The sequence below is a fragment of the Microcaecilia unicolor genome, chromosome 3 (genome assembly GCF_901765095.1).
Source record: "Microcaecilia unicolor chromosome 3, aMicUni1.1, whole genome shotgun sequence".
In the NCBI taxonomy this organism is placed as follows: domain Eukaryota; kingdom Metazoa; phylum Chordata; class Amphibia; order Gymnophiona; family Siphonopidae; genus Microcaecilia; species Microcaecilia unicolor.
Genome location: NC_044033.1, coordinates 57,214,129 through 57,240,256, shown reverse-complemented (window position 1 = coordinate 57,240,256; position 26,128 = coordinate 57,214,129). Strand labels below are relative to the sequence as shown.

Genomic DNA, 26,128 nt, shown 5'->3' with positions numbered 1-26,128 from the left:
CTCTCCACTCTTGTCTCTCCCTACATCTCCCCTCGGGTACTCCGTTCTGTAGATAATCTCTCTTATCCATCCCCTTCTCCTCTACTGCTAATTCTAGATTCTGTTCCTTTGTCTTGCGTCACCTCACGCCTGAATAGACTTCCCGAGCCTGTGTGTCTAGCCCGTCTTTTGCCATTTTCAAGTCCAACTTAAAGCCCACCTCTTTACCACTGCTTTTGACTCCTAACCACTTCTTACCTGCCCTGTCCTTTATCCTCACCTATTTATTCACTTACCCTTAATTGTTCTGTCTGTTTATTATTTATTGCATTTGTATCCCACATTTTCCCACCTATTTGCGGGTTCAGTGTGGCTTACAATACATAGTGAATGATGGAAGTACAATGTGTTACAGTACAATTATGGGTTACATTATGAGGAGTTATGGGAAGAAAAGTCAAGTCAAAATCGTTTGGGGCGTAGAAACAATGAATGTTACAATGGGGAAAAGATAGGCGATAGAACAATAGTAAGAGAACATAGGGTATAACATTTTTATCTGTGGGGTGAGTTTTAAGTGTGTGAAAAGAAGAGAGTTTATTGATGCATTTCTATTAGTGTGTTTGGACTTCATGTGTTTTGATCCTTGCAATAAATTTTCTCAAAGAGATAAGTCTTCAATCGTTTGCGGAAGTCGGTTAATTCGTAGGTCATTTTCAGGTTGCGTGGTAGTGTATTCCAGAATTGCGTGCTCATATAGGAGAAGGTTGATGCATGCAGTACTTTGTATTTTATGCCTTTGCACTTAGGGAAGTGGAGATGAGGAAAGTTCGGGATGATCTTTTAGCGTTCTGGGTGGCAGGGTCTATTAAATCAGACATGTATGCAGGGGCTTCACCGTGAATGATTTTGTGGACTAAGGTGCATACTTTAAAGGTGATACGTTCTTTGAGTGGGAGCCAGTGTAGTTCTCACGTAAGGGTTTTGCACTTTCGTATTTTGGTTTTCCGAAGATGTCTGGCTGCTGTATTCTGGGCTGTTTGAAGTTTCCTCAGTATTTGTTCTTTGCAGCCTGCATATAGTGAGGTTACAGTAGTCCAGATGGCTGAGTACGTAGTGATTGCACTAGGCTGCGGAAGACAGATCTTGGAAAGAATGGTCTTATTCTTTCAGTTTCCACATGGAGTAGAACATCTTTTTGGTTGTGTTGTTCGCGTGAGTCTCAAGCGTTAGGGTGGCGGTCAATAGTGACACCAAGGATTTTTAAAGTTTCAGAGATTGGCAGATTTAGTTAGGTGTGTTGATAGCGGTAAATTTATTTGTGTTGTATTGGGAGGTAAGTACGAGGCATTGAGTTTTTTTTTCTGCGTTCAGTTTCAGTCGGAATGCATCGCCAGGTACTTCATGAGGTGTAAACTTTGGTTGATTTCGTTGGAGATTTCATTAATGTCTTGTTTGAAAGGAATATATAATCGTTACATCATCTGTATATATGTAAGGGTTAAGGTTGTGATTTGATAGAAGTTTTGCAAGGGGGTCATCATCAGGTTGAAAATAGTTGGCGAGAGGGAGGATCCCTGCGGTACTCCACATTCAGGTGTCCATGCAGCAGACGGTAGTTGAATTTGATGTGACTTGATATGAGCGCAAGGTTAGGAACCCCTTGAACCAGTTTAGGACATTGCCTCCGATGCCAAAATATTAAGTATGTGTAATAGGATTCCGTGGTCAACCATATCAAAGGCACTTGACATGTCAAATTGTAAGAGGAGTATATTGGTGCCGGTAGCAATCATTTGTTTGAATTTGGTCATTAGGGTAATTAGTACTGTTTCTGTGCTATGATTTGACCGGAATCCTGATTGGGCATCATGCAGTATTGAGAACTTGTTGAGGTAATTTGTGAGTTGTTTGGTTACCATTCCTTCGGTTATTTTGGTTATTAGTGGTATAGATGCTACTGGTCTGTAGTTTGTTATTTTGCTTGCGTTTTTTCTTTGTATCTTTGGGTATTGGGGTGAGTAGAATTTTCCTTTTTCCTTTGGGAAAAGTCCGTTTTGTAGCATGAAATTCACGTGGTTTACCTGCCTTATCTAGATTGTAAGCTCTTTGAGCAGGGACTGTCCTTTTTGTTTATGGTGTACAGCGCTGGCGTATGCCTTGTAGCACTATAGAAATGATAAATAGTAGTAGTAGTGTGCTGCAAGTGTAACAAGAAATAATTTATAACTTGGGGATATTGCTCTAGAGCACTAGCTAATATTTATAAGTTTAAGATATATGTTGGAATAATTCTCCACCAGTTGCCCTTTAAGGCAACAAGATTCACGATTGCAATGAATAAAAGGAATTAAGTATATTTATTTGGATTACATTAACCTGCATTACCAGGTTTAAGAACATATGTAAAGAACAGACCATATATTTAGCTGTGAAAAGGAGTTTATTTATACAATTGCAAGCGAGAGGTAAGAGTCTTACAGAGAATCTTTGCTTAAAGAAGGTAGCAGGTTTAAATATGAATTATTAACTTCCAGAAAAAACTTTGTTACAAAGCTGAGTGATGAGCACATGGTCACAGGAGAGAAGGGTAGAGCTGTAGGTCCCAAGAGCAGCAGATCCCAGAAGAAGAGCACTGTGTTTGTGGAACAGCTTCTGTCTTTTATACATTGCAAGTTGCAGGAGGATATGATCACATGAACCTCAGCACTTGCTTCCTGGCTTGCACTGGATAATTTGCAAGGCATTATGGTTAATGTAGTCTATTCACATGATCACATTAGTCTTTCCTTTCTGCAGATGTCCTGGCATCTTCTTGTCTGATAGCTGATGGGAGGGGGCAGGTATACATCTGATGACAGGCAAATGTTTTGTTTATGGTTTCCTCTGAAGCCTTTGTCTGCAATGGCTTCTCCAGACTTTCGGTCTCCTTGTATGTTTGATCTTCAGAGGTGTCTTGGTGATCCACCCAGTCAGCTTTTGTTACTAGTCCTGGTTAGGTCTTTTAGGCAGAGGAAGCTATGTCTCTGTGAAGCCAGTACCTTTTGTCTCTGTTAAATGTTTGTAATTGACTAGCCCTGCTATCAGAAGTTCCTAGGAAAAGGGAGGGGAAAGAGGGGCTTGAAGTTCAGATCAGTTTCCCTGTTGCAGTTCAATTAGTCTTTAAAAATTGTATTTTTATATTGTTATATATTTGTATCTGATTCAGCCCAATCAATAATTATGCTACACATTTAATTCTGACAATTAAACTCATATCATGTTACACAAGCAGGGGCAGAGAAGGGCAAGCTCATACATGAGAGGCAGCTACAGGCTGGAGGAGGAGAAGATACAAGTCCAAGCAGGAGTGAGCTGCAGGCTGGAAGAGAAGGACCACTGACGAGCCCAGATGAAGAGAGAGAACTGGTGAGTCCTGAAAGGGTCCGGGCACTGAAGCAGACAGGAACAGAGGAAGAGGAAAAAGGGGGTCTAGAGCGAGCCGGGGGCAGAAGAGAGGAGCCAAGCTGTAGGGGAACAGGCGAGCTGGGGCCAAGAAGAGGACCTATAGCAGTAGCCACAGAAGCCATTTCTCAGGCAGAGAGAGAAGCAGAGGAGGAAGAGGGACTGCACTGGAGAGCTGGGACGTGTTGGGAGCAGCGCAGAGCTGAAGAGAGAGCAGTGTAGTAAGGACCCTGAATCCCAGAGAATCCACCCAGCACATCCCTACGTGTGTATGCTTGCCTGTTCAGAGAGGAGAAAGCCAGTCGTGTGGTTGCCTGTCCTGTAAAGAAGCTTATCTGGAAAGGGAAGAAGCCCTACAAGGAAGAGAGAGAGACACCCCCCCCTTGCCACTGAGTGCCCAACTCCAAAGGAACTATGTTTTAGAGTGTCTGCCAACGTGAGTGTCTGCCAGGAGGGATCCAGCCAGAAGCCTGCTGTTTCAAGGGTCCACATCTAAGTGAGCCTGCCCTGGGCAAGGAGCTTCCCAGCCTAAGCCTCAAGCCCTGTGAGTGCCTGCAGTTAAGGGCCTGCCTTTAGGAGGTTTAGTTTAGCAGTCCATCAGTTTGAGTAGAGGCTGTAGAACAAAAATAAAAGAAAAGGGGTCATGTTTTAGGAGGGCTAGATAGGAACTTCCCTTGCTTATCTTTTTTTAATTTGAATTTAGTTAGCCCACACGGTCCCCTTGCCAAAGGAAATACTGATTGAGGGTAGCACACACAACAAGCACAGCGAGTCAGGATTTTCATTTTTTTAGTTTTCTGAGTCAGAGAAGTCGGTATCCTGGAGTTCCTGAGCCGGTGAGCTGACCTTGCCAACCGAGGAGACGTGGATGTGGAGAAGACCAAGGTACCCAACGCAAGAGAGCAGTGATGCTAGCAAAGATTTGATACACCGGTAACATTATTGTGTGCATACAAATTGAGAAAAAAAATATATATATATCAGATCTGAGTACAATAATTGGGGTTGTGTATATGTTTGGGATGTTTTATGTTATTGCAGAATTGGGGTCGGGGTCTTTGTAACTGTAATTGTAGTTTTGAACATCTTATTGCCTTTGTACCTTGTCACAAAGGATTTAACACCTTGCAGTAATTTTATTTAATACTAGCAAACCTTATCAATTGGTACCAACATTGCGTGGAGTTTATTTGGGATCCTTATTTGAAACTGTGACATTCCTATATACAGTGCACTCCATTTAAGTGCATGTCGGATAAGCACATGCTCTGTTTAACCTGCATGCTGTATTCGGTCCCGTTTTTGGCGCCATCAATTTCTATGGGGACAAACTTCGGTTTAGCGCACCACTGAAAAGTTAAAGATTCGCTTATATGCATTGTTTAAGACCACTCCTCTGCAGGAAAGACTCAGCATAAGCGCACGCACGGAATATGGAAGCCGATTGGCACGTGACAACCAACGAGATTTCAAATTTACTCCCCCTTTAACTGCCACAGGCAGAATAAGCGAAAGAATGTTGTTAGAGTGTACACTGGGGTTGTCGTCATCGCTGCACAACTGTAAGACTGTAACACTGGCTGATCGAATAGAAGTTCTTAAAAAAAATTGGAAAACAAACAAAATCAAGTATCTATTGCTAAAGAATACGGTGTCAATCCCAGTCAAATTCACGTATCGTGAAGCAGAAAGATCAGCTTCTGGAAGGCTGGTAAAACAATACAAATCTACACCAGAAACGAAAAGCTGAGAAGTAGAAGATGCTCTTCGGTGGTTTTCTCAGGTCAGGAGCAGACAGTTTCCTGTCAGTGGTCCACTGCGTTATGAGAAAGCTAATCAGCTAGCTGGAAGTCTTGGACTAACTGAATTCAAAGCCACTGTTGGATGGAAGGGAGGAACAACATAAAATTCAAGAAACAGCATGGTGAAAAACAAGACGCTGATGACTTTGGTGCTGAAAATTGGTTGTTTCAGTTCTTCCTACCATCTTGAACGAGTTTGCACCTCGTGACATTTTCATGCTGCGAAAACGGTCTCTACTGGTGAGCGATTCCAGATGGAACACTTGCAGTCAAACAAGCCAAAACTACAGGAGGTAAAACGTCGAAGGACCGACTGACGATCCTCCTTTGCTGCAATATGGATGGGAGTGAGAAGTTGGAACCCCTCGTCATTGAAAGAGCAAACAGCCCCGTTATTTCAAGAATGTTAATCGACTTCCTGTGTCATATGAGGCTAACGCAAATTCATGGATGACTGGGGAAATTTGGAAGCAGTGGCTAAAGAATTAGACACTAGAATGCGGGCACAAAAGTGTCAGATTTTGTTGCTTTGTGATAATTGTGCTGCACACAGTGATGATGTCAGGCTGTCTAACGTCAAGGTGGTCTTCCTGCCACCAAACACTACCTCTCTGATCCAACCTATGGATCAGAGCATAATAGCCAATTTCAAACAACATTATCGGCTCTTATACTACGTCGTCTGATGAGCATTATGGATGACCAGACTGGCAAGGGTAAACGTGCTGTTGAACTGGCTCATAATCTATCACTATTGGATCCCTACATATGCAGAAAGAAACCTGGAATCATGTTACACAGGCAACCATGGTGAACTGCTACAAGCGGCAAGCTTTGTTAAGGATGTGGAGAGGGACGAAAGAGATGCAGCTGTTGCAAACGCGTCAGATGAACAGGCTATTGACATCCCAGCCTGTGCTACTGAAGAGGAGGTTCATCACTACGTAGCTGTTGATTACAATCTACAAACAGCTGACGACAGCACTGATGTCCAGGTATGCGCCTACATGCAGGCAACGGCTGATGATGAAACAGATGATGAAATGAGCAGCGAGGTACATGCTGACAAAATTCAACAACCTCCTGTCACTTTTGCAAGAGCGCTGGAGAGTCTCAACACCCTGCGGGCCTATATGGAGGCCACTGGATGTCAGTGCAATGACAGTTTTTACTGTCTGGCAGACGTAGTCTATGGAACTCACAGACACAAGAGTGTACAGAGGACTATGACTGATTACTTCAAGTAAGCCTAACGTCAGTTAACGGAGACTGTATACTGTATGTCTAATAAACAGTACTGTACATATGTTTATCAGATGTCAAGCTTCTTTGGGTCACAACGGTTAAGTGCACGTTCTGGTTAACTCCATGTATTTCTTTGGTCCCAGACCCTTGCACTTAAGCGGATTGCACTGTATTTATTTCTTACTTATTGTAATTACCTGCTCCACCACTAGGGGGTTTACATTAGTAATCAGGGCCCCAAATGTGAACACACTTTTTTGCAAAATACAAGATCTTGATAGCAGTATTATGGATGTTCTGAAGTCTCTTTATCATGGACAGCTTCAACTTATTATATAGGGAGTTGTAATAATCTCATCTGCTGATCACTAGAATAGAATCAACAACTGAACAGCTTCAAACTAACAAAATAAATAAAAATGGTTGATTTTTCAGAGGCACTGCTAACCAGATAAGTTCCAGCAAGCACGATATTCAGAAGCACTTAGTACTATCCAGACATTGCAAGGGTGGCCCAAGGGCTGAGTTTCAGTGGAGCCAGAGGTTATCCAGTTAGCAGTAATATTCAGACTGCTAACCAAATAGTATAATGGGTGTCCTAATTTTTACCTGGTTAGCTGTCTGGATGAGTATCACCATTAACAGATAGCACTGCAGGTCATTGCTGATTCCTGGATATGTAGTATGGGCTATTATCCAGATACCCGCACTAAGTATCTGTTCCCTCCCCCAACGGTGGCTAACATTTTTTTTTTTTTATGCTGACTTTTGTGGATTTAATATTGACGCCATAATTTGAAATCCAAATGACATCCTAAAATGAGAAGAGAACTGGTTTAATGGCTGTCCTAATAATAAAGGAGAGAGATCTGGAATAAATAGGCGGACTGTAACCCACATGACCTCCATTTCTTCATATCCATCTTCAAATAGTTTGTTTTGAGCCTTTGTGCTATCTTGCCAGACACAGGTTAAATGGAGAAGATAAGGGAAGCAGGATTAATGTAATAGATCAGCTGTATATCATCATCAAAATAAAACCACTTACTCCCTGGACCAGGATAGTCAGTGGACCCAAATAAAAGATTGAAAAGAATAAGTGCCAGGACTGAGCCGAGACCCCACAATCAAGGGGATTCACAGTTTGAGAGGCAGTTATTTACTAACACACTTGATAAGTTCTAGAAATGATACAGGAAGCAAACCAAGGTAGAACACTGTCACCCATCCCTAACTCACTCAGATGATATTGTAGTAGATTAGATAGTGGTCAACTAAATTGAATGCTGAGGTAAGATGTGGTGAGACAATGATGACAACTTCTCCTTGATTCAGGTACTCTCTAATGCCACTAATCGTTACAATCAGACTAATCTCTGTTCTCTGTTTCTCTTGAAACCCAGACTGTCACAGATGAAAGACATTAGATTTTATCAAAAAATGTTGAAGTCAAATAAAACAGCTTTTTCTACAGTCATACCCATAAAAGGAGTATTTGATAAAGGTCTGTAATTAGATGGCAGAGAAGAGTCAGAGGTTGACTAACTGTCTTTTTTCCATTGCTCAATTTAGAGTCGTCCCATTCAGACTTTCCTCAGTACCAGTGGTGTTTACCAAGGTCTCCTGAATTTTCCATACCTTGATGACTGGTTTTGGCAGTGCCAGATTTGGCCATGTCCCTTAGAAAACATGACTTGAAACCTTCTTCAGTCTGTTGGGTTCCTCAAAGAGTTTCACTAGGTTTTCTTTATAGAAGCACTTCTGGACACAGAACAAATCAGAGTGTATCTTTTCCATGATGGGATACAGAGATTTGTCCCATTTATTCAAAGCAGTTCAGTGCTTTATTTGAGTCACAGTCAGAATGTAGTTACAAATGTTAGGGCATATGGTCTCTGTGGTGCATATAAGTCCTTTTGTATATCTCAAAATGGGAAGGCCTCAATGGATCTTCAGTTTCAGTGAAACCAAAATCCAGCCTTTTTCTTCCAAAATCTATCAATGTCTGCACTATAAATTATTCTATTGCAGTGGACCACAGGAGGCAGCCTCCTTCAGGGACTTCTATTTACAAAGCAAAATCATTTTGTGTACGTTTAGTGGATGCTTCTAACACAAGCTAGGAAGCTCACCTTGGCCCTCGACTTACATAGGATATCTGGTCAAAAGCCAAAAGACTTCACCTAAATCATTAGCATTATGAGTGAATTCCCTTCTTATCCACGGTTGTCTGTGCTGATCCATGATTGTCTGATGGTAATGCCAACACACAAGGAGATGCAAGATCTGTTTCATAATGTCAAGAAGCATTATGGCATTTGAGGAGACGAATATGGGTCTTTGTGATCCTGAATCACCTAACCATCCAGGCCACCTACATCCCAGGAAATCAAACCACCTAGTGGACAGACCCAGGGTTCTTGAGCCTCATGAGTGGTCTCTGGATCTTTAAACTCTACACCACATGTTTCATCACTGGGGTACGCGTCAAATAGGCTTAATTGCCAGTATGAAAATGCTGGCTGGTTGGTTGGTTTGCTTTGCGTTAGTGTGGAAGGAGTGGACCCCCCCCCCCCCCCCCCCATTTCTCCTCAAATCTTAATAAAACAAGACGTGGGCATCCTCTTGCATTTCAGCTTTTAGTCCCTGGTTCTGATAGCACTGAAACTGAGCAGTGCCTAGTTGACTCCTTGGGACTGCATCTCCAATTTAGGATATTTTGGTAGCAAAAAAAACAAACAAACAACCCAAACCTTCCCACAAAAAAGATACTATGCCTTCATATGGAAGAGGTGTCTATTATAAGGCAAGGACCCCTTTTAGTGTCCACCAAATATCATACTTCAATGGCAGTATTACACATATCAGCTGGGACTTCCAGACAACATGTCAGAGTGCATCCCAGCGCCTTCTTAATCTATCATGTCCTTATAGATCAGATTTTGACTTCCCAGTGTCCCATTCTATCCAATTCATGAGAGGTCTTTGGCATGCAAAACCTACAATCCTGAATATTATAGTTTCTTCTCCTGTGAATTCACCACCTGAGATCATGGAGTCCTCATTGCTAAAGAACCTAATATATAAGGGCCGGTGGATGAGGGACAGAGAAATATGCATGGTGATAAGAGGGTGACAAAGCAGTAGAATTTTATGGTTTAGAATGGGCTAGAAAACCCAGATCTTTGTTTAGTCCTGTCTGGTGGGTGTCAAAATATTTAATCATTCTGAATTGTATGTTGGTTACTCTGTAGTTTTATGTGCCTCTATTTTGCCTTTCTTTTTATAGTCAGTCATAAATATTGTCATGACAATAATCCATGAAAAAGATTTTTCTTGCATTGCTATTTTTAAGAGACCTAAATAACATTTATTATTTTTTTTAAATCAGATGGCCATGGAGCAACATTTCAGAGGTGAAAATTTCATGATATGCAATATCCTTTGTAAAAGAGAGACCGAATGTAGTAACACATTGGAAGATGAAGACGATTCAGGGCTCTCCAGTCAAGCCCTGATTTACTGTCCTCTTCGTCAGCATATTTATGCGCTGCTGCTGGGAACTGAGAAAGGTAAGGGCTACCTTATTTACCAGTAGTTTATGACCAGGCTTAACAGTGCCCCTGACTGTCCAGAGGATCCTCCTCCAGTGACGCAGTCATCCATCTCTCTGCAATCATGCAGTTGTGCAACAGCTTAATTCTGCTGCTGTAGAGGCACCATGACACACTGACACCCCAGGTGGGCCAAACCACTCTCCCATCTCTACCAAATTACTGCTAACAAGTTATATCTGAGTTTCTTCTTTTGTAGGCCAGTAGGCTGTGTGTACAGCTTATGCATTTGTCACGTTACATGAACAGAGCTAGGCATTCCTGGGGGTGAGCTAGGATGGGTTTGCATATTGCATGCTTTGAAAATATGTGCAAATATGGGAGCATGCAGCACGCTATAAAGATGTTCTAGGCCTTGGATTGTGTGGTAGAAGAGCTCGCCACTGTCTGTCGAGGCACTTACAAGCAGGGATCAAAAACACTGCGCTGTTCCAAACAGCGCGGGGCTTTACCGCACCAATGATCAGAGATAATTGCATGCAAATTTAAGCACGCAATTATCGCTGATCATGGGATAGAAGTGCGGGAGAATTGTGCCTGAGCATGTGCTCAGCACAATCCTCCCGCACTTCTTTGACAGGTCTGGGCTGTCAAAAGCCCAAACCTGTCAAACACAGGGGCTGGAGGTCCATGGGACCACCAGGCCCCAACTACCCCTGCCCTGAGCAACGGGGGCTGGAGGTCCGATGGACCCTCCAGTCCCCCCGATGATCCCCTTCCCCCCAGGTTCAGGGAGGGCTGGAGATCTGGTGGGTCTCCAGCCCCCCCCTTAACTCCCCTCAACATGTACACCCAGTCCCTGGTGGCCCAGTGGGTGACCACCCCCCACCCCAGCGACAGGGGGGCTGGAGGTCCACTGGACTGCCGGTCCCCCCCACCCCCCGATGATCCCCCCTAGGTTCAGGAGGGCTAGAAATCCAGTAGATCTCCAGCCCCCCAGCAAAGGGTCCCTGATGGTCCAGTGATCAATCCGGTCCCCCCTCCCTACCCCTACCTTGTGGTCGGAGGAGGAAGGTAGCCTGCCTCCCTCCTCTTCCTTCGACGCCGCAAAATGGTGGTGCCAAGCCCTGCCCAGTGTATCCTGGGATGCACTGGGCAGGGCTACCTCCAACTCACAAGGTAGGGGGTAGGGAGGGGGGTGGGTAGGCATGGAGAGGGGACGGATTGATCACTGGACCACCAGGGACCCTTTGCTGGGGGGTTGGGGGGCTGGAGATCCACTGGATTTCTAGCCCTCCCTGAACCTAGGGGGGGGGATCATTGGGGGGGGGGCGCGGTCCAGTGGACCTCCAGCCCCCATGTCGCTGGGGTGGGGGTTGGTGTATATACCACTGATAAAACATTTTATACCCATTTTCTATCATACTATTTGCTATTGATATCTTTAGTAATCCTTGAATTATTTTTTTTCCCATTCTTTAGTTTTATAGTGACAATCAAGGGCTTCCTCCCATTTGGTGATATATTTTTATAGGGGGCGTCTCTTGTATCAGTAAAGCTCTATAGAATCTAAATATACCCCGTCGCCCATTGCTCCCATTCAGAGCTATTTTCAACAGGGTTTCTTCCAGCAACAATTCTTGAAGAGCTCTCCTCTTAATAAAATCATAAATCTGCCTATATTGGAAGTGGTCTTTGTGTAGTAGCCAGTACTCCTCAACCAGTTCCTTAAACTCTACGAGATTGTCATCCTTTATCATTTAACCCAGAGTGCTGAGGCCCCTACCCTCCCAAGTTTTATAAGTGGGATCCATTATACCAGGGGCAAAGCCTTCTGTATATTGAATGGATGTAGAACTAAAATGTCTGCTACCTTTTAAGAGCTTTTCTCATGTAGTGAACAATAAGCCTAAAGTAAGTCTCATAATAGGGTTGGTCTTGGACAGCAGTACCCTAGATTCTATCTGTGGTAGCCATGATATCACCCAAAGTGGCAAGTCCCCAAATAGAGAGTGCTCCAGTCTAACCCAACTTTTATTTCTATCCCTCTGCCAACCCAACAGCATTTTAAGCTGGGCTGCTCTATAATAAAATTTAAAATTTGGTACCACTATGCCACCTCTCATCCTGGATAGAAAGAGTACCTCCTGCCGTACCCGCGATGACTTTTGTTTCCAGATATATTGGAAGTCATTATGGTGTAACAATTGGAAAAACTTTTTTGTAAGTGGAATTGGAAGGACAGTAAACAGATAAAAGCAAATTCGGGAGAACTATCATCTTTATAGCATGCATCCTCCCCAGCCAAGTGACATTAAGGTCCCACCATCTATCTAGTTTTTCCCATAAAGGTCTACAGTAAGGTTCACTCCCAAATATCTCAGGGATTTTGTAGCCCATTTAAACTTTTTTTATATTTTTTAGCAATGCCCTAACATTTGATATTAATGATACATTTAGCAGCTGAAACTTAGTCATATTAACTTTAAATCCTGATATCCTCCCATAGTCCTCTAAGATTTTTAGCACCTAAGGCAGTGATTCTTGTGGGTCTGTGAGGGTAAATAATACATCATCTACAAATAATAGAATCTTATGTTGTCTATCTCCGCATGCAATATCCCTTCACTGTCAGACCATCTGAGCCAGGAGTTTCATCGCTAGAGCAAACAAGGGGGGGGACAAAGCACATCCCTGAGTGGAGGAGTGGCCTAGTGGTTAGGGTGGTGGACTTTGGTCCTGGGGAACTGAGGTTCGATTCCCACTTCAGGTACAGGCAGCTCCTTGTGACTCTGGGCAAGTCACTTAACCCTCCATTGCCCCATGTAAGCCGCATTGAGCCTGCCATGAGTGGGAAAGCGCGGGGTACAAATGTAACAAAAAAAAAAATCCCTCTTGCTAATTCATAGCTCTCTATGTAGGCTCCATTGATTTGAAGACAAGCTAGGGGTTTTGTATAGATTGTTTAACCCATGACATAAAGCGCCCCTGTATTCCAACCTTCGCTAAAGTCCTTAGTAAATATGGCCCGAGGACCCTATCGAAGGCCTTTTCTGCATCAATTCTCATAATAAATGCAAGGTGATGGTGAGTTCTCATGTTCCAGATGAGATTTAAAACTTAATGTCAGAAGTTTGTCGACCCTCTATGAATCCTGCCTGATTGTCCTGCACCAACTGGGACATGTAATTCTGCAAATGCTTAGCCAAAATCTTAGTGAATGTTTTATAGTCCATGCCTAGCAAAGATATGGGACGATGGGAACTGCAACTTGTGGGATCCTTTCCCAGTTTTAAAATCACTATTACCTCCAGAAAATGCCAAGAATGCGGCAATTCTGCTCCCTCTTCTAAACTGTTAAGCATTTTGTTAAGGGTCATGCCAGATAGTTACAGAAGCGCATAGAATTTTCTGGTAAACCCGTCTAAACCTGGGGCCTTTCCATGGGGCAGATCTTTAATTGCCCATAGGATTTCTTCCTCTGTTATGAGTTGGGATGGTTGATCAGTTTCAGCTTGTGTTAACACAGACATCTGTGCTTGGTCCAAATAGATATCTACATACTGCAAGTTCACCTCTACATCTGGGGTATACATTTGATAGAATTTCAGGAATGCCTGGGCAAGCTGTGCATTCATTCCACTGGATTGTCCTTGAGCATCCTTAACTTCTGCTATATAATTTTTTTTTTGTTGTTACATTTGTACCCCGCACTTTCCCACTCATGGCAGGCTCAATGTGGCTTACAAGGGGCAATGGAGGGTTAAGTGACTTGCCCAGAGTCACAAGGAGCTGCCTGTGCTGGGAATCGAACTCAGTTCCTCAGTCTGCTGGCTTTTTTTTTTTACAAAATTTATTCCTATATGATTGTCCCTTTCAAAATGTCCCTGGCGCATTTTGTGCAGCAAATCCAGCAACTCCAGCCTTATTAGAGAGTAAATTGTGCAGGCTGACCCCCCCCCCCCCCCCCTTTATTTAGCTTTTCCAACTGTTGGAGTTCTTGCCAAAAGATCACTTTTTTCCCCCCTCCATCTTTGCATCTGAAGGCTTCTAGGGCTATGATTTTGCCTCTTAGTACAGTCTTCAGACACTCCTAGAATGTTTCAAGTCCTATTTCATCTAAATCATTAATACTCCTGCAGTTCTTTCTCTGTTTCTCCCACATTTTTGGGTCATTAAACCTCCAATATAGCTGATCATGGCTAGTTTCTGTCAACAAAAAGAGACATAATCACTGGGGCATGGTCAGACCAGACCTGCATCTCTATAGATGTGTCTTGTACCAATGGCAAATTATCTTTTCCCACTAGGCTGATATCTGTTCTAGAATAGGAAGCATGAACCCTCAAATAGTGGGTACAATCCCTTTCATTACATTAATGAAGTCTCCAAACATCTATTAGATCCCATGTATGCAACAAGGATTGTAATTTCTTTCTGTTGGCTTTACCATATCTAACTCCAAATGCTGAATTATCCAGTATTGTATTAAATGCCAAGTTGACATTTCCCCTGATAATAATGTAACCTTCTGCCCTATCCTGTAAGAGGTGTATTAGAGGCATAGACATTAACCGATGTGTAGATTAACTGTTCCAGAACTACCTTAAGCAAAAGATACCTACCTTGCTTGTTCCAGATCACTTCTCTTACTTCTGGAGCCAATGTGTTTTCAAAAATAATCCCTTTCCCCATTTATCTTGGATCCCACCTTATTAACCCTCCCTCAGCAATTCCTTTTCTTCTCAGCAATGGCTTTAGAGTGCTCTTCTAATTTGCTTACCTGCAGCATGCACGTTTGCTCCATTGCTACCATGAAATGTGTTCTTCTGCTCTCATACCCATTTCTGCAGCTCTGCAGCTACTGGAGAAGACTGTTCCCTCAATATTCAAAATCATTTAACCAGCCAGGAAAAGCACCTGGCCAGGTAAATGGTACTTAGCCGGGTATCTGACAATATTCAGGAGGAGATAGCCAGCTTTCTCCTGCTGAATATTCCTAGCTAGCAAGTAGCAGATAGCCAGTTATATTGTCAGATATAACCGGCTATCAGCTGATTTTCATTATTTTTATTTTTGTTATTTTTGTTACATTTGTACCCCTCACTTTCCCACTCATGGCAGGCTCAATGCGGCTTACATGGGGCAATGGAGGATTAAGTGACTTGCCCAGAGTCACAAGAAGCTGCCTGTGCCTGAAGTGGGAATCGAACTCAGTTCCTCAGTTCCCCAGGACCAAAGTCCACCACCCTAACCACTAGGCCACTCCTCCACTCCATTGCGATTTTTGCCGCCAGAATAGCAGGGGATATCTTTGGCTGGTTTAAACATAACCAGCCAGCGCTGAATATCAGCTTAGCCAGTAATGCTTAAACCGGCCAGTCACCAGAAACAGCCCAGAAGTGAATATGCGGGCTCAGCACTGACTTTGGAAGGCAGCCTGGCTACCTGCCGCAATCTAAATATCGGTCTCTGTGTGTCTTCTTCCAGAAGCTAGCTGTATAACGCAGCATTTCTGATGGCACATGTGGTACTCTAGTTATAATGGTTTCTAAGGTGATTTTGCTTATAGGTCTGTAAGGCATCAGTTGTAGTTATCTCTCTGAAGTTACAACTGTCTGTCGGGTACACATTTAGCAGTCCCAGGTATGGCTACAAGTGGACCTTCAAGATGTACTATCAAACATAAACATGCTCAAGATTGTTTCTTCCACAGCTATAGTTGTAGGTGTACTATAGCAAGAATATTGTGACAATTCATTCTTGCCACAATAGAATGTAAGTATTGAATCTCTTTAGTGTTTAGTGTAAGTTAGTGCCTATATGTTTTTAATGTATTTTTGAAATGATGTTTTATATGATTTTAATTGTATACCACCTTGAATGGAACCTTTTGGATTCAGGTAGACAAATAATACATTTAGATGGATAAATATATGATTATTTGTAAGAAGTTGTTTATGCCCTTGTACAGCTATGACTAAATTGTTGACATTTCTAACTAGATGCTGAAAAACAAATGCATACAACTGTTTTTTTAAATTCACTTTTCTGTTTCTTAGACAGTTCAGGGGCCTGCCCTACAGTGAAAGAGTGGTATGTTTACCCTGGGAATCCACTGACGCAGCCAGATATCATACAAGCTGTGGACCTAGACATACCAGGTAGACCAAGTTCACCAAAAAAATAATCGCTGTAATAAAAGGTGTAGCACAAATAGACAACTAGGGGTTCAGCATATCACAGTTTGTAAATTTATTTTTTCAAATCAGGAACACTCTCTTTTGATTGGGCAATGTGAAAATAAAGAATTGCTTTATCCCCTCCCAGCTCCCCTCCAGGTCTATAAGAACTCCCCCCCCCCCCCCCCCCCCCGCCACACACACACACCCTCTCAGTAGTGCCCCCTGGGCCTACCTAAAGTCCCTGGTGATTCAGTGGGGGCAGCAGTGAACCCCGTTTGCTACTGCCTCTAACGCTTGAAAATGGCAGCTGCAAACTGTCGCTGCAGCTTTATGGTACTTTGGAGTACTGCGAGGCTGCTGCGAGAAGTCAAGGCAGCCATTTTCGATAAGCAGTTGCTAGGGGTAGGAGCAAGTGGGGTTCACTCCTGCCCCCACTGTGGACCACCAGGGACTTTAGTTAGGCCCAGGGTGATGCTATTGTGAGTGGGGGGGGGGGGGAGCTGGGAAGAGAGATCCGAGAGGGGCTTCATCTTGTATTGGGGGGAAGAGAGGACATCAGACAGCACCTGCATCTCTTAAATGGGAGCTGGCCAGTATTTAGCTGGGTCATGCATAGGTGTCTTTTATGGTTCCTGGCTGAATATCAGTCGGGACCCAATTAAGCTCTAGCAGCCAGCATGTAAAAAAAATTTAGCCCCGGATATTCAGTGCTGGTTCATGGACATGGCCTGGCGCTGAATATCCAGAGCTAATTTAGCAGGCGACAGTGTTTATTTTAAACGCAGACCACCACTGACTGAATATCGGCCAAAGTGCACCTAACTTTGGTTGCATGCTAATGCAACGGGGGTGTTACCATATGAGGTGTATTGGCGTGTCGGGGTATTCTGATTATTCTTGTCCACGCTTTATAGAATAGTTGGATTTATGTGCCCAACTGTTGCATTTAGGTGCCACTATTTACGCCAACCATAGAGATGGCATAAGTGGTCGTGCCTAAAGTTTGACAAGTAACTGCGGACTTGTGCTAGTATTCTATAACCAATTTGGTGCACAAACCCTGCTGTTATAGAGTACTAGCTTAATGCCCAGTTTTTTGGAGCCTAACCTTTAATGCCATTTATAGAATTACTCTCAAGTCTGATAAAGGGATGCCAATGTTGCAGCACCTTCCGACAAGTCTCAGAAGTTATGGGTTCGGCAAGGTAGTTTTTTACCATCTGTGGAACTGAAGGAAAACAGGAAGAGTGGGTACGTTGGAAAAGATTCAGAATCTTTCAGGTGCTTTCAGAATTTTTAATGCAGAACATAAAGTATAGTCACGGCTTTTTTTTTTTTTACTCTAGACTAATTTATCATTTTAGTAAAGTTTTTTTCATTATCAGAGGTCTTTTTGTTAAAGCTAAAACTGATAACACAGGAACAAGCAATGCAAATAAAATCATTGGAACATAGCACTCTCCTTATACAACAAATAGCTTCTCAAAAGTATAATCGTAAACATATATCCCCAATTTTTAAGGGAATTTCTGTATTTCCCCTCCTTCCCCAATAAATAAACCCCCCTCCCCTCCACTTGCAAAACAATACAGAATAAGGAAAATATCAGGTCCACTGAATTATGTAACAGTAAAATTGTAAATAACCATAATGTTCCCTTAAGAGCAATAAGAAAGGGCCCCCAAATTTGTTCTCACTTGGTCAGAGTCTTGTTGTTCTGAGCCTTGAGTTCTTCAATGTTCAAAATGTACCAAAACTTAGTGATCTATTTACAAACAGGCAGAACACCCTTCATCGTCTAGGCTGTTTCCAACGTCAGGCAAGCTATGTTAAAATGGTGCTGAATGAGGTGCTGTTGATATTGAAGCACACCTGGAACTGGTCTGTTATGCAAGTATATGCCTGGATCCCAAGGCACCGTGACCCTGAGCCAAATCTGAACTTTGTACTGCACCACTTAGCGCCCATCGTGGCCCATGATGTCCTGCCCACCACATTTCCTCCATCATAGTGATGAAATAGATAGAAAAATGCGATGAAACCTAGCTGGGTTGAGATACCTCTAATACATAATTTTAATTCAATTCTCCTGCAAGTTGACAACCCTGGACAAATGGAAAAACACTGCCTCCATTGCCTTCCAATCAGGCTCCTCATATCGGGTGCCCAGTTTACCCTTCCATGTATTATAGATCTATGTGAAAAATTAAGAGGCACCCTATCCTTAAGGTAACAGTGTAAATTGATTTCTGTATTATGAAAATCTTCACAATGATCACCTAAAAAAAGAGTTCTCTCTAGTGACCCAGGTTTTATTGTATTTGAGGTTAAAAAATGTGCTAGGTGCAAGTAAGCGTAATGATCTTGTCATAGTAACCGATAATCCCAAGCTTGCTCTTCAAAAGATAGCAAATCAGCATCATCAAATAGTTGTTCCCAGGTAGTTAAATGATTCAACCTCCAGCGCCTAAAGGCCCCTGGACTCTCAGCTGATTTGAGCAGTGCGCTTGCTCAAGTTTGATCGGGTCCATTTACCCTTCACTATCAAAGATCTGGGGACACAAAGTCTGCACTATTTTTGCAACATCCTCTTGGCCATCCGATTTGTGTATACCTCGACATTTCAAATGTTTACGCCACCCCTTATTTTCTAAGTCATGTAGTTTAAGGAACATGTCATCATATTTAGTTTGAAAGTAATCTACGTGGGCACACATTCCCACAAGTGTTTCAGCACACTTATCTGCATGAGCCTCAAGATCTTCTACTCTAGCATCCAAGTTTCACAGGTCATAATGCACGCAGTCAATTTTTCCAAAATGTCTTCCCGCAGACAAAACCTTCGGATAGTTTTGGAACTGCTTTGTTCAGCTGTGGACAATAAAGATTCTGAATCTGAGGCAGAGTCCGGTCCTGGGGAAGTATGGTGCAGCGCGGCCTTACCCTCTTCCTTTCCTGTTAGAACAGTACTATAAATGTCTCTGAGATGTGGTTTGGAATGCTAGCCAATTTTTGTTTGGCTAAGAAGGAGCTCAGGAGCTGCCATATGGAGTGGTGATGTCACTTCCTCATCCTGCCGTTATAATAATTTTAACTACATTTCCTTTTTGTTGCCGAGTGATTTATGTCAGCCAACTGGCAGATAAAGACAGAGAACAGTGTCTTGTAAACCCTGCCACTGTGAAGGGCACTGTGCAACCAGTGTTCACTAGTATTCTTTGAGTCTAGTACAGGGTAACAGACTTACCCTGCATATGACTCTGCACTGATCTATGGGACTGCTCCTTAGACCTTCTGATTGGTACCCCAGTTGAGCAATTCAGAAGGAAAACATCAAGGATCCTTCCAGGGCACCTTACAGGTTAGTTGGACACCTGGAGCAGCCCAGGTCCTTCCCCACACCCTCCCTGACTTGGACTGCATGACTGTCTACCATCTGTCTCCTCTTTTCTCCCTCTCTGCTCATAAATAAATACATAAAAAAAAGAAGATTCAAGTAAGGGTTAAGAGAGGTAAGATTGTGGGATTGGGGTTCTGATGGGTCTGTTGTGACTTGGAGCAGCAGGAGGGTGATTCTGCACGTAGCACATCTGGAGCCTGCAACACTTCTTCTCTCATGGTAGGAACAATGCTTGGGATGGAGACTGTTTATAGATGGGCAAATTGCACTACTAGTGGTCCCTTTGGGGTAGTAGGTGCTGGTTGGGACGCAGCGAGCCATAAGAGCACGGATGTGCCCTTTGGGCTCTCGGCGTGCTGCTCCCATTGCAACAGTTGCAAACTCAGTATGGAACAGTGTAGTGCCTGCCATGGGGGAGCAGTGTCGCAGCCTCTTTGTGGTGGATTTTTTTGGATGTCTGCTGGCACAAGCAGTTGAAGATGCAGGAACTGTTTCTTGGAGCCATGTGGAGGGGGCTGAGAGTATGGGAGTGGTGGCTATGTTGGATTCTCTTTTGTTCAGGCTGTCGGCCCTCACCTCTCTCTCGCCAAGTGTTACTTGATCCTTAGGCATGGCTATGCTTTCTCAGGGGACTCCTTTTCCTCTGAGTTTATCCTTCTGTTTCACCCAAGTGTATATGCTCAGGGTGTCCCTCTGAGTCATACTGGGGGGCTTAAGGTGGGGGCTTTGGAGGAGCCTAGGCAAGCAAAGAGACCATGATCGGAGCCTCAGGGAAGGTGGAATATGCAGTTCATCCCCTCCAGTAAGGATTCAGAATGGGAGAGAGCCTCGACTGTGGCTAACAGAAAGACCTCAATGATGGATACTTTGGAGGATGAGAACCCTCCTGTAACAGAGGGCAATGACCTTTTAGTAGTCTGGCTGTTTGAGAGGGGGGAGCTGTTGGTGATAATTTTGCAGGTGCTGGAAATGTTGAGCATCTCAGAGATTCAGATTCCAGAGGAAGGAACTTCAGGGGATCCAATCCTGGAGGGCATACATAAGCCCACAAAAGTCTTCCTGTGTCATCAAGTGATCTCTGCAATGATTTTGGTTGAGTAGAAGATGCTGGAGGCTTGTCTTTGGGTCAAATGAGCTATGGGACTGCTTAGATCCCCAGGAATAGCTAAAGCTGCCAAAGATGGATGCCTTGCTGTAACTAAGAAGACCACCCTCCCTAAGAGGGGTGAGCAGCCCTGAAGGATATCCAAAAATGGAAGCTGGAAATCCTCCTGAAGCAGGCCTTTGAGGTGGAGTCCTTGGGGATCCAAGTCGTGATTTGCATATCCAGGGCGTGCTTTCCTTGACTTCAGAAAGATCAGGTGGATGGTCAGCAGGAAGAGGTCCAAAGTCCAGAGAGATTGGTACACCTGGAAGCAAACATGGCATATGTAGCAGATGAGATGCCTTGTATAATCTCATTATGATATCTGTCAAAGGTATGCAATCTGTCTTGGCTAGTTGCCTTCTATGGCTGAGGAACTGGGCAGCAGACACAGCTATCAAGACTTGGCTTAGCAGAATTCTATTTTGGAGGAAGTTGCTGTTTGAAGATTTGGAGAGGTGGGTTAAGGACCTGGGGGACTTAAAGCCTCAGAAGTTGTTGGAGTATAAGCCCAAAACTATTTCATGTGCTTTTTTCAGGGCGTGTTAAATTTTGGGAGGCATGCCATTACAGACCAGGAAACACAAGTTGTCACAAAATGCCTAGCCACCCGCCTGGGGTTACCCTGCGGCCACTTAGAGGGTCTGTCCACAGCACATCTCAGGTCTGCCCCTGCTGCTCATGCTTTACACTAGCACCCTTCTCCCACTGACTGGGTCACAGCTGCCTCTGGGCGAGTCTTCAGCTCTCAAATTATCCCCACTGATTTCTAGGTTATTGGAGCCACACTCCCAGTGGTCCCACAGTTCCCAGACCATCTATATATTGTCTAAACAGTACCTGGGAAGGTCAGGATATATAACTGTTCACAGAGCCTCAGCAAAGAGATCTGCCTCTCTTTCCTCCTGGGCTGAAATTGAAGCAACAGCCAGCATCTGCTGGGTAATTTCAAACTCCAGGCCAATTAGAGCCCAGAACAGTCAAGTTTCCCCACTACCTGTATAGCATTGCTGAATTGTAGGTCATTTAAAAAACAAGTCTGAATTGCTTTTGGATTTGATTTAAACCAAGAGGATTCATTTGTTATGTTTAACTGAGACTTGGTTGAAATCGAGGGAAGAATATTATTTGAATAGTGCGCTCTCTCCTGATATATGAAGTGTAAAATGACAAAGAGGGGTAAGGGACTGGCCCTAGCTTTTGCTAATTTTTATCAGCTAGAAGAGGTAGATTATTCAAAATTCCCTTATGAGGAATTGCTGGTATTTAAGGTCTCCTTCCCAAAGGTGTTTTATATAGGCATGGTTTTATTGCTCCTCCAGGATTATTGGAAGAATTATGGGACAAAATCTACAGCTCTGTGATTATGCGTGTAACAGATTATTTTGGGTGATTTTAATTTGCATTATAATGATTTTAGTAACTCACATGCAAAATATTTTGTTCTATTGTTTCTGATTTGATATTTGAGCAATGGATTACCCCTACTCACTTGGGGGGCATATGTTGGATTTAGTATTGTCACATGTGAATAGTAATAGTATGACTTTCAGCTTCTAAGTTTTTCTTGTGCTCAGACAGGTCATAGTTTGATTACTTTTTAATTGGATGGTTTTGGTGAGGGGAAGTCGCAGTTGAAGGAAGTAGTTGTTAGGAGGGATTGGAGGAGGTTGCATCCTGATAAACTTTCTCCTTTTTGCAATGCTTTTCTGGATGACTTTTTCGATAAAACACTGGAAGCTAAAGCTGAGACTTGGAATTCAGTATTATGTACTAAGATGGATGAGTCATGACTGGATCAGGTGCTATTAGCATGGATGAAAATGGACAAGCATGGTTTGATTCCTTTGTTGTTGAATATGGTTAATCAGAGTTTGTTCTTAGGTGGTGTTCCATTACAGTGGAAACATGCTATGGTCCATCCAATTTTTAAGTCTACTAAATGAGATGTAAATGATGTATGTAACTATCATAGGAGCCAACTTTTCAAAATTATTGGGGGTGCTAATCCCAGTGGAAATAACCCTTCCTTGGACACATACCATGAAATTTCTCAATATTGGGGGTGCTACAGCACCCACAGAGTCGGCTCCTATGGTAACTATAGGCTCATTTCAAATCTGTCTTTTCCTGCTAAGCTGGTTGAACAGGCTATGTTGAGTCAACTGGTAGAATTCATTGATGCAAAGAATTCTTCACCCACAGCAAGCAGGATTTAGATGGTATCATAGTATGGAAATGTTTTTTTCCTCTTTTCTGAATGATATTTATAGTATTTTGAAGACAGGTGACGTTGCATTGGCGATCTCGCTGGACTTATTGTCCGCCTTTGATCTAGTGGACCATGGTCTGCTTGGTCAGAGGTTAGATTCGGTGGAGATTAAGGGTGCAGTATTGAATCAGTTGTCTTCTTTTTTTTTTTTTTTTTTTAGAGCAGAGGACATTTCAGGTTGTAAGTAACTCTTCAGAGGTTTTTGGGATTGGCCTTGTCCCCTGTGTTGTTCAACAACTATTCGAGTCCCTTGTTTGAAATTATACAGAGTTTTGGTCTTAAGTTTTATTGTTACACAGATGACATTTTAGTTGTTGAGAGGATTCAGGGTCTTTCTCCAGATGTGACAGATCTACAGAATTGCTTATATGCAGCGGCATGATGGCTCGATCATGCTAAGTTGGTCTTGAATGTTGAGAAGACAAAGGTATATTGGTTGACTGGGAAAGCACATTCACTAACTGTGTAGTTGTCTTCATTAGGTAAAATAATGACTCCTGTTAGTAGTTTTAAATATTTAGGGATTATTATTGATACCCACCTGACATTTTAGGAATGTCTGATGTTGTTCGTAAGGGCTTTTATGCCCTACGTCGCCTGCGAGCAGTGCAGCACTATTTTGATGAATCCACTCTACTTGTACTTATCTATGCATTTGTTTTTTCAATATTAGATTATGGGAACTTAGTTTTTGCAGGGCTTACTCTATCTAATTTAAAGCAGCTGCAGACATTGCAGAATACCACTATTAGATTATTAGGCAATGTTAAGAAGCATGAGCATACCTGTGTTTAAACATTTTCATTGGTTGCTGATATTCAAAGAGTTAAGTTTAAGATATTGAAATTTAACTCATTGTGCTTATTATAATCGACAGCCATCTTATTTAAATTCTTTGGTGATGCATTATTTGTCTAGTCGGGCTTTACGGTCTGTACAGGTAATTGCCTTGTATTCCCTTCCCTTTTTTAGGTGGGAGTAGTTTAGAAAGAGAATCTTTTGTTGGTTGGCTCCAAGTTTGTGGAATGACCTGCCAAGAATTGTTCAGGGGGAGGTAGATTTTTAAAGTTTAAAGTTGCTTAAAAGACTTATTTGTTTACTCAGGTTTTCACAGGCTAATGTTCTTGGGAAGGACTGCATTTGGCATCTCTGTTTTACATAATTGTAGTGTTGATTAATCTAGTCTTGAATGGATGTTAATAGGTCTTTCCTATCCTGAAATGGAGTTTGGTGTTTTATATGTTTTACTAGCTGTTGAGCCCGTTAAAACGGGCTATTGGATCACCGCTGCCCCCTCCCCCTGAGGTCGCCGCTGCCGGTCCCCCCCCCCCCCCCCGAGCCGCCGCCGCCGGCCCGTCTCTTCGCTATTCAACTTACATCTCCGGAGCAGGCAGATCAGCTGAGCTCCTGTCGGCCTTCCTTCTCTGCCTGTGTCACGCCCTCGTGTGACGTAACGTCGGCGACGGCGGGACACAGGCAGGGAAGGAAGGCCGACGGGAGGTCAGCTGATCTGCCTGCTCCGAGTCCGGAGATGTAAGTCGAATAGCAAAGAGACGGGCCGGGTGGAGGGGTGGCGGCAGCGGCGACTCCGGGGGGGGGGAGCGGGACAGAGAGGGAAGTCTACTGCGCATTTGCGAGTGAGTACGCTCACTCGCCGTTTATATGTTTGATTATTGTAAACTGCTTGGATATGTAATATGTTAAGTGGTATATCAAATTTTTAAACATTAAATACAACTTCATTATTATGTCTGTTACAGGTGGAACACCAAGCCTGAGAACCTTGTGGCTGACCAAGGGACCAGAAATTCAGGAGCAGCGATATTACGTGTATCTGGCGTGCTTCCATGTTGAGAACTCGGTGAAGGAATTCCAGGCTCTAGATGGTCCAATAGCTGTAGTTTGCTGTTTGCTTGTCTACCTTCTACTGCAGGTAATTTACTTTTATATTATTATCAGGGGAAGAAGGAATCCAGGAAAATAATATAGAAGTGAGGAGATGAAGGCTGAAGGTGAGTGTGCAAGGGAAAGAGGTGGAATGGTAAAGGTGAAAAGGAAGGGGAGAAAGAACAAGAAATGCAGAAGGCGACAGAGAAAAGAGCAAATATTAAAGTATCTGCTGTTGCAGGAAGAGAGACCTGAAACAGTAAAGAAAACATAAGGACTGAGAAAAGAGAAATAGCCAGAAAGTCAAGCCAGAGATACCAATGCTTTTCCTTGATGAGTTGGGGGAGCAAGGTAGGAGAGAGAGAATCTGTGCAGTCCTCACAAACCCACCCAATCTCTGCTCCTTTGTTTCACCTAGAGCTGTACCGTGTAGACATGGGAAACCACTGCTCACCCTGAGATTGGTAGCATTTAATGTTGCTACTATTGGGGTTTCTGCCAGGTACTTTTGACCTGGATGGGCCATTGTTGGAAACAGGATACTGGGCTAGGTGGACCATTGGTCTGACCCAGTATGGCTATTCTTGTGTTCTTATATTGCAATCTGAAGCCTTATTTTTCTCTTTTTGTAGGTTTGCCCTGTCCCCCTTCCTGCTTCCCTCAAGTTGCTGTTTTTATCATTGCTTTCTTCTTAGTTTCAACATTTTATCTCTGTTGCCAATCAAGCTTCAGTGTAGCTTGACCAGAGTTGTTTTCCCATCCAGACTGTTTGACTGTGGTATATTATCGTACTTGTATAATCAAATTGTATAGGATTGTACAGTCATTCATTCAATAACAAACATCATCTCACCGTACCACAGAGGCATCTGACTGTTTCCGACAGCCCCAACCCCCGTCAACCAAAAGCTAAGTGAAAAAAGTAGCTTTTTAGCAAAGATTTACATTTAAAAACAACTCTTCACGTGTATTCGGGGGAAGATCATTTCAGGCCTTAGAAGATAAAAAATAAAAGGCAGACTGCCTCGTAGATTCCAGATGTGCCTGTCTAGGATTTGTTAAAACTAGTCTATTAAAGTCCAGTGAGCACACGTTACGGACGGTTGTGTAGTGAATGACATGAGCAGAAAGATAGGATGGAGTACCAAATGATAGGGTTTATAGGTCACTTACAAAGAACCAGAGTATAACCTTGAGGAGACAAACAGTGGAAGGA

At 43.1% G+C, this 26,128-nt stretch overlaps 1 protein-coding gene across 3 annotated transcripts in view; it reads left to right on the top strand.

Annotated features, from left to right (window-relative positions):
* The window catches only part of FAM120B (family with sequence similarity 120B), a 213,801-nt gene that overhangs the window by 29,079 nt on the left and 158,594 nt on the right, over positions 1–26,128 (top strand). For all 3 annotated transcript variants that reach the window (XM_030195955.1, XM_030195956.1, XM_030195954.1), the window contains exons 3-5: positions 9,862–10,042; positions 16,087–16,188; positions 24,786–24,958. In XM_030195955.1, the coding sequence (XP_030051815.1) occupies positions 9,862–10,042; positions 16,087–16,188; positions 24,786–24,958 (456 nt within the window). The remainder of the gene's footprint in view (positions 1–9,861; positions 10,043–16,086; positions 16,189–24,785; positions 24,959–26,128) is intronic.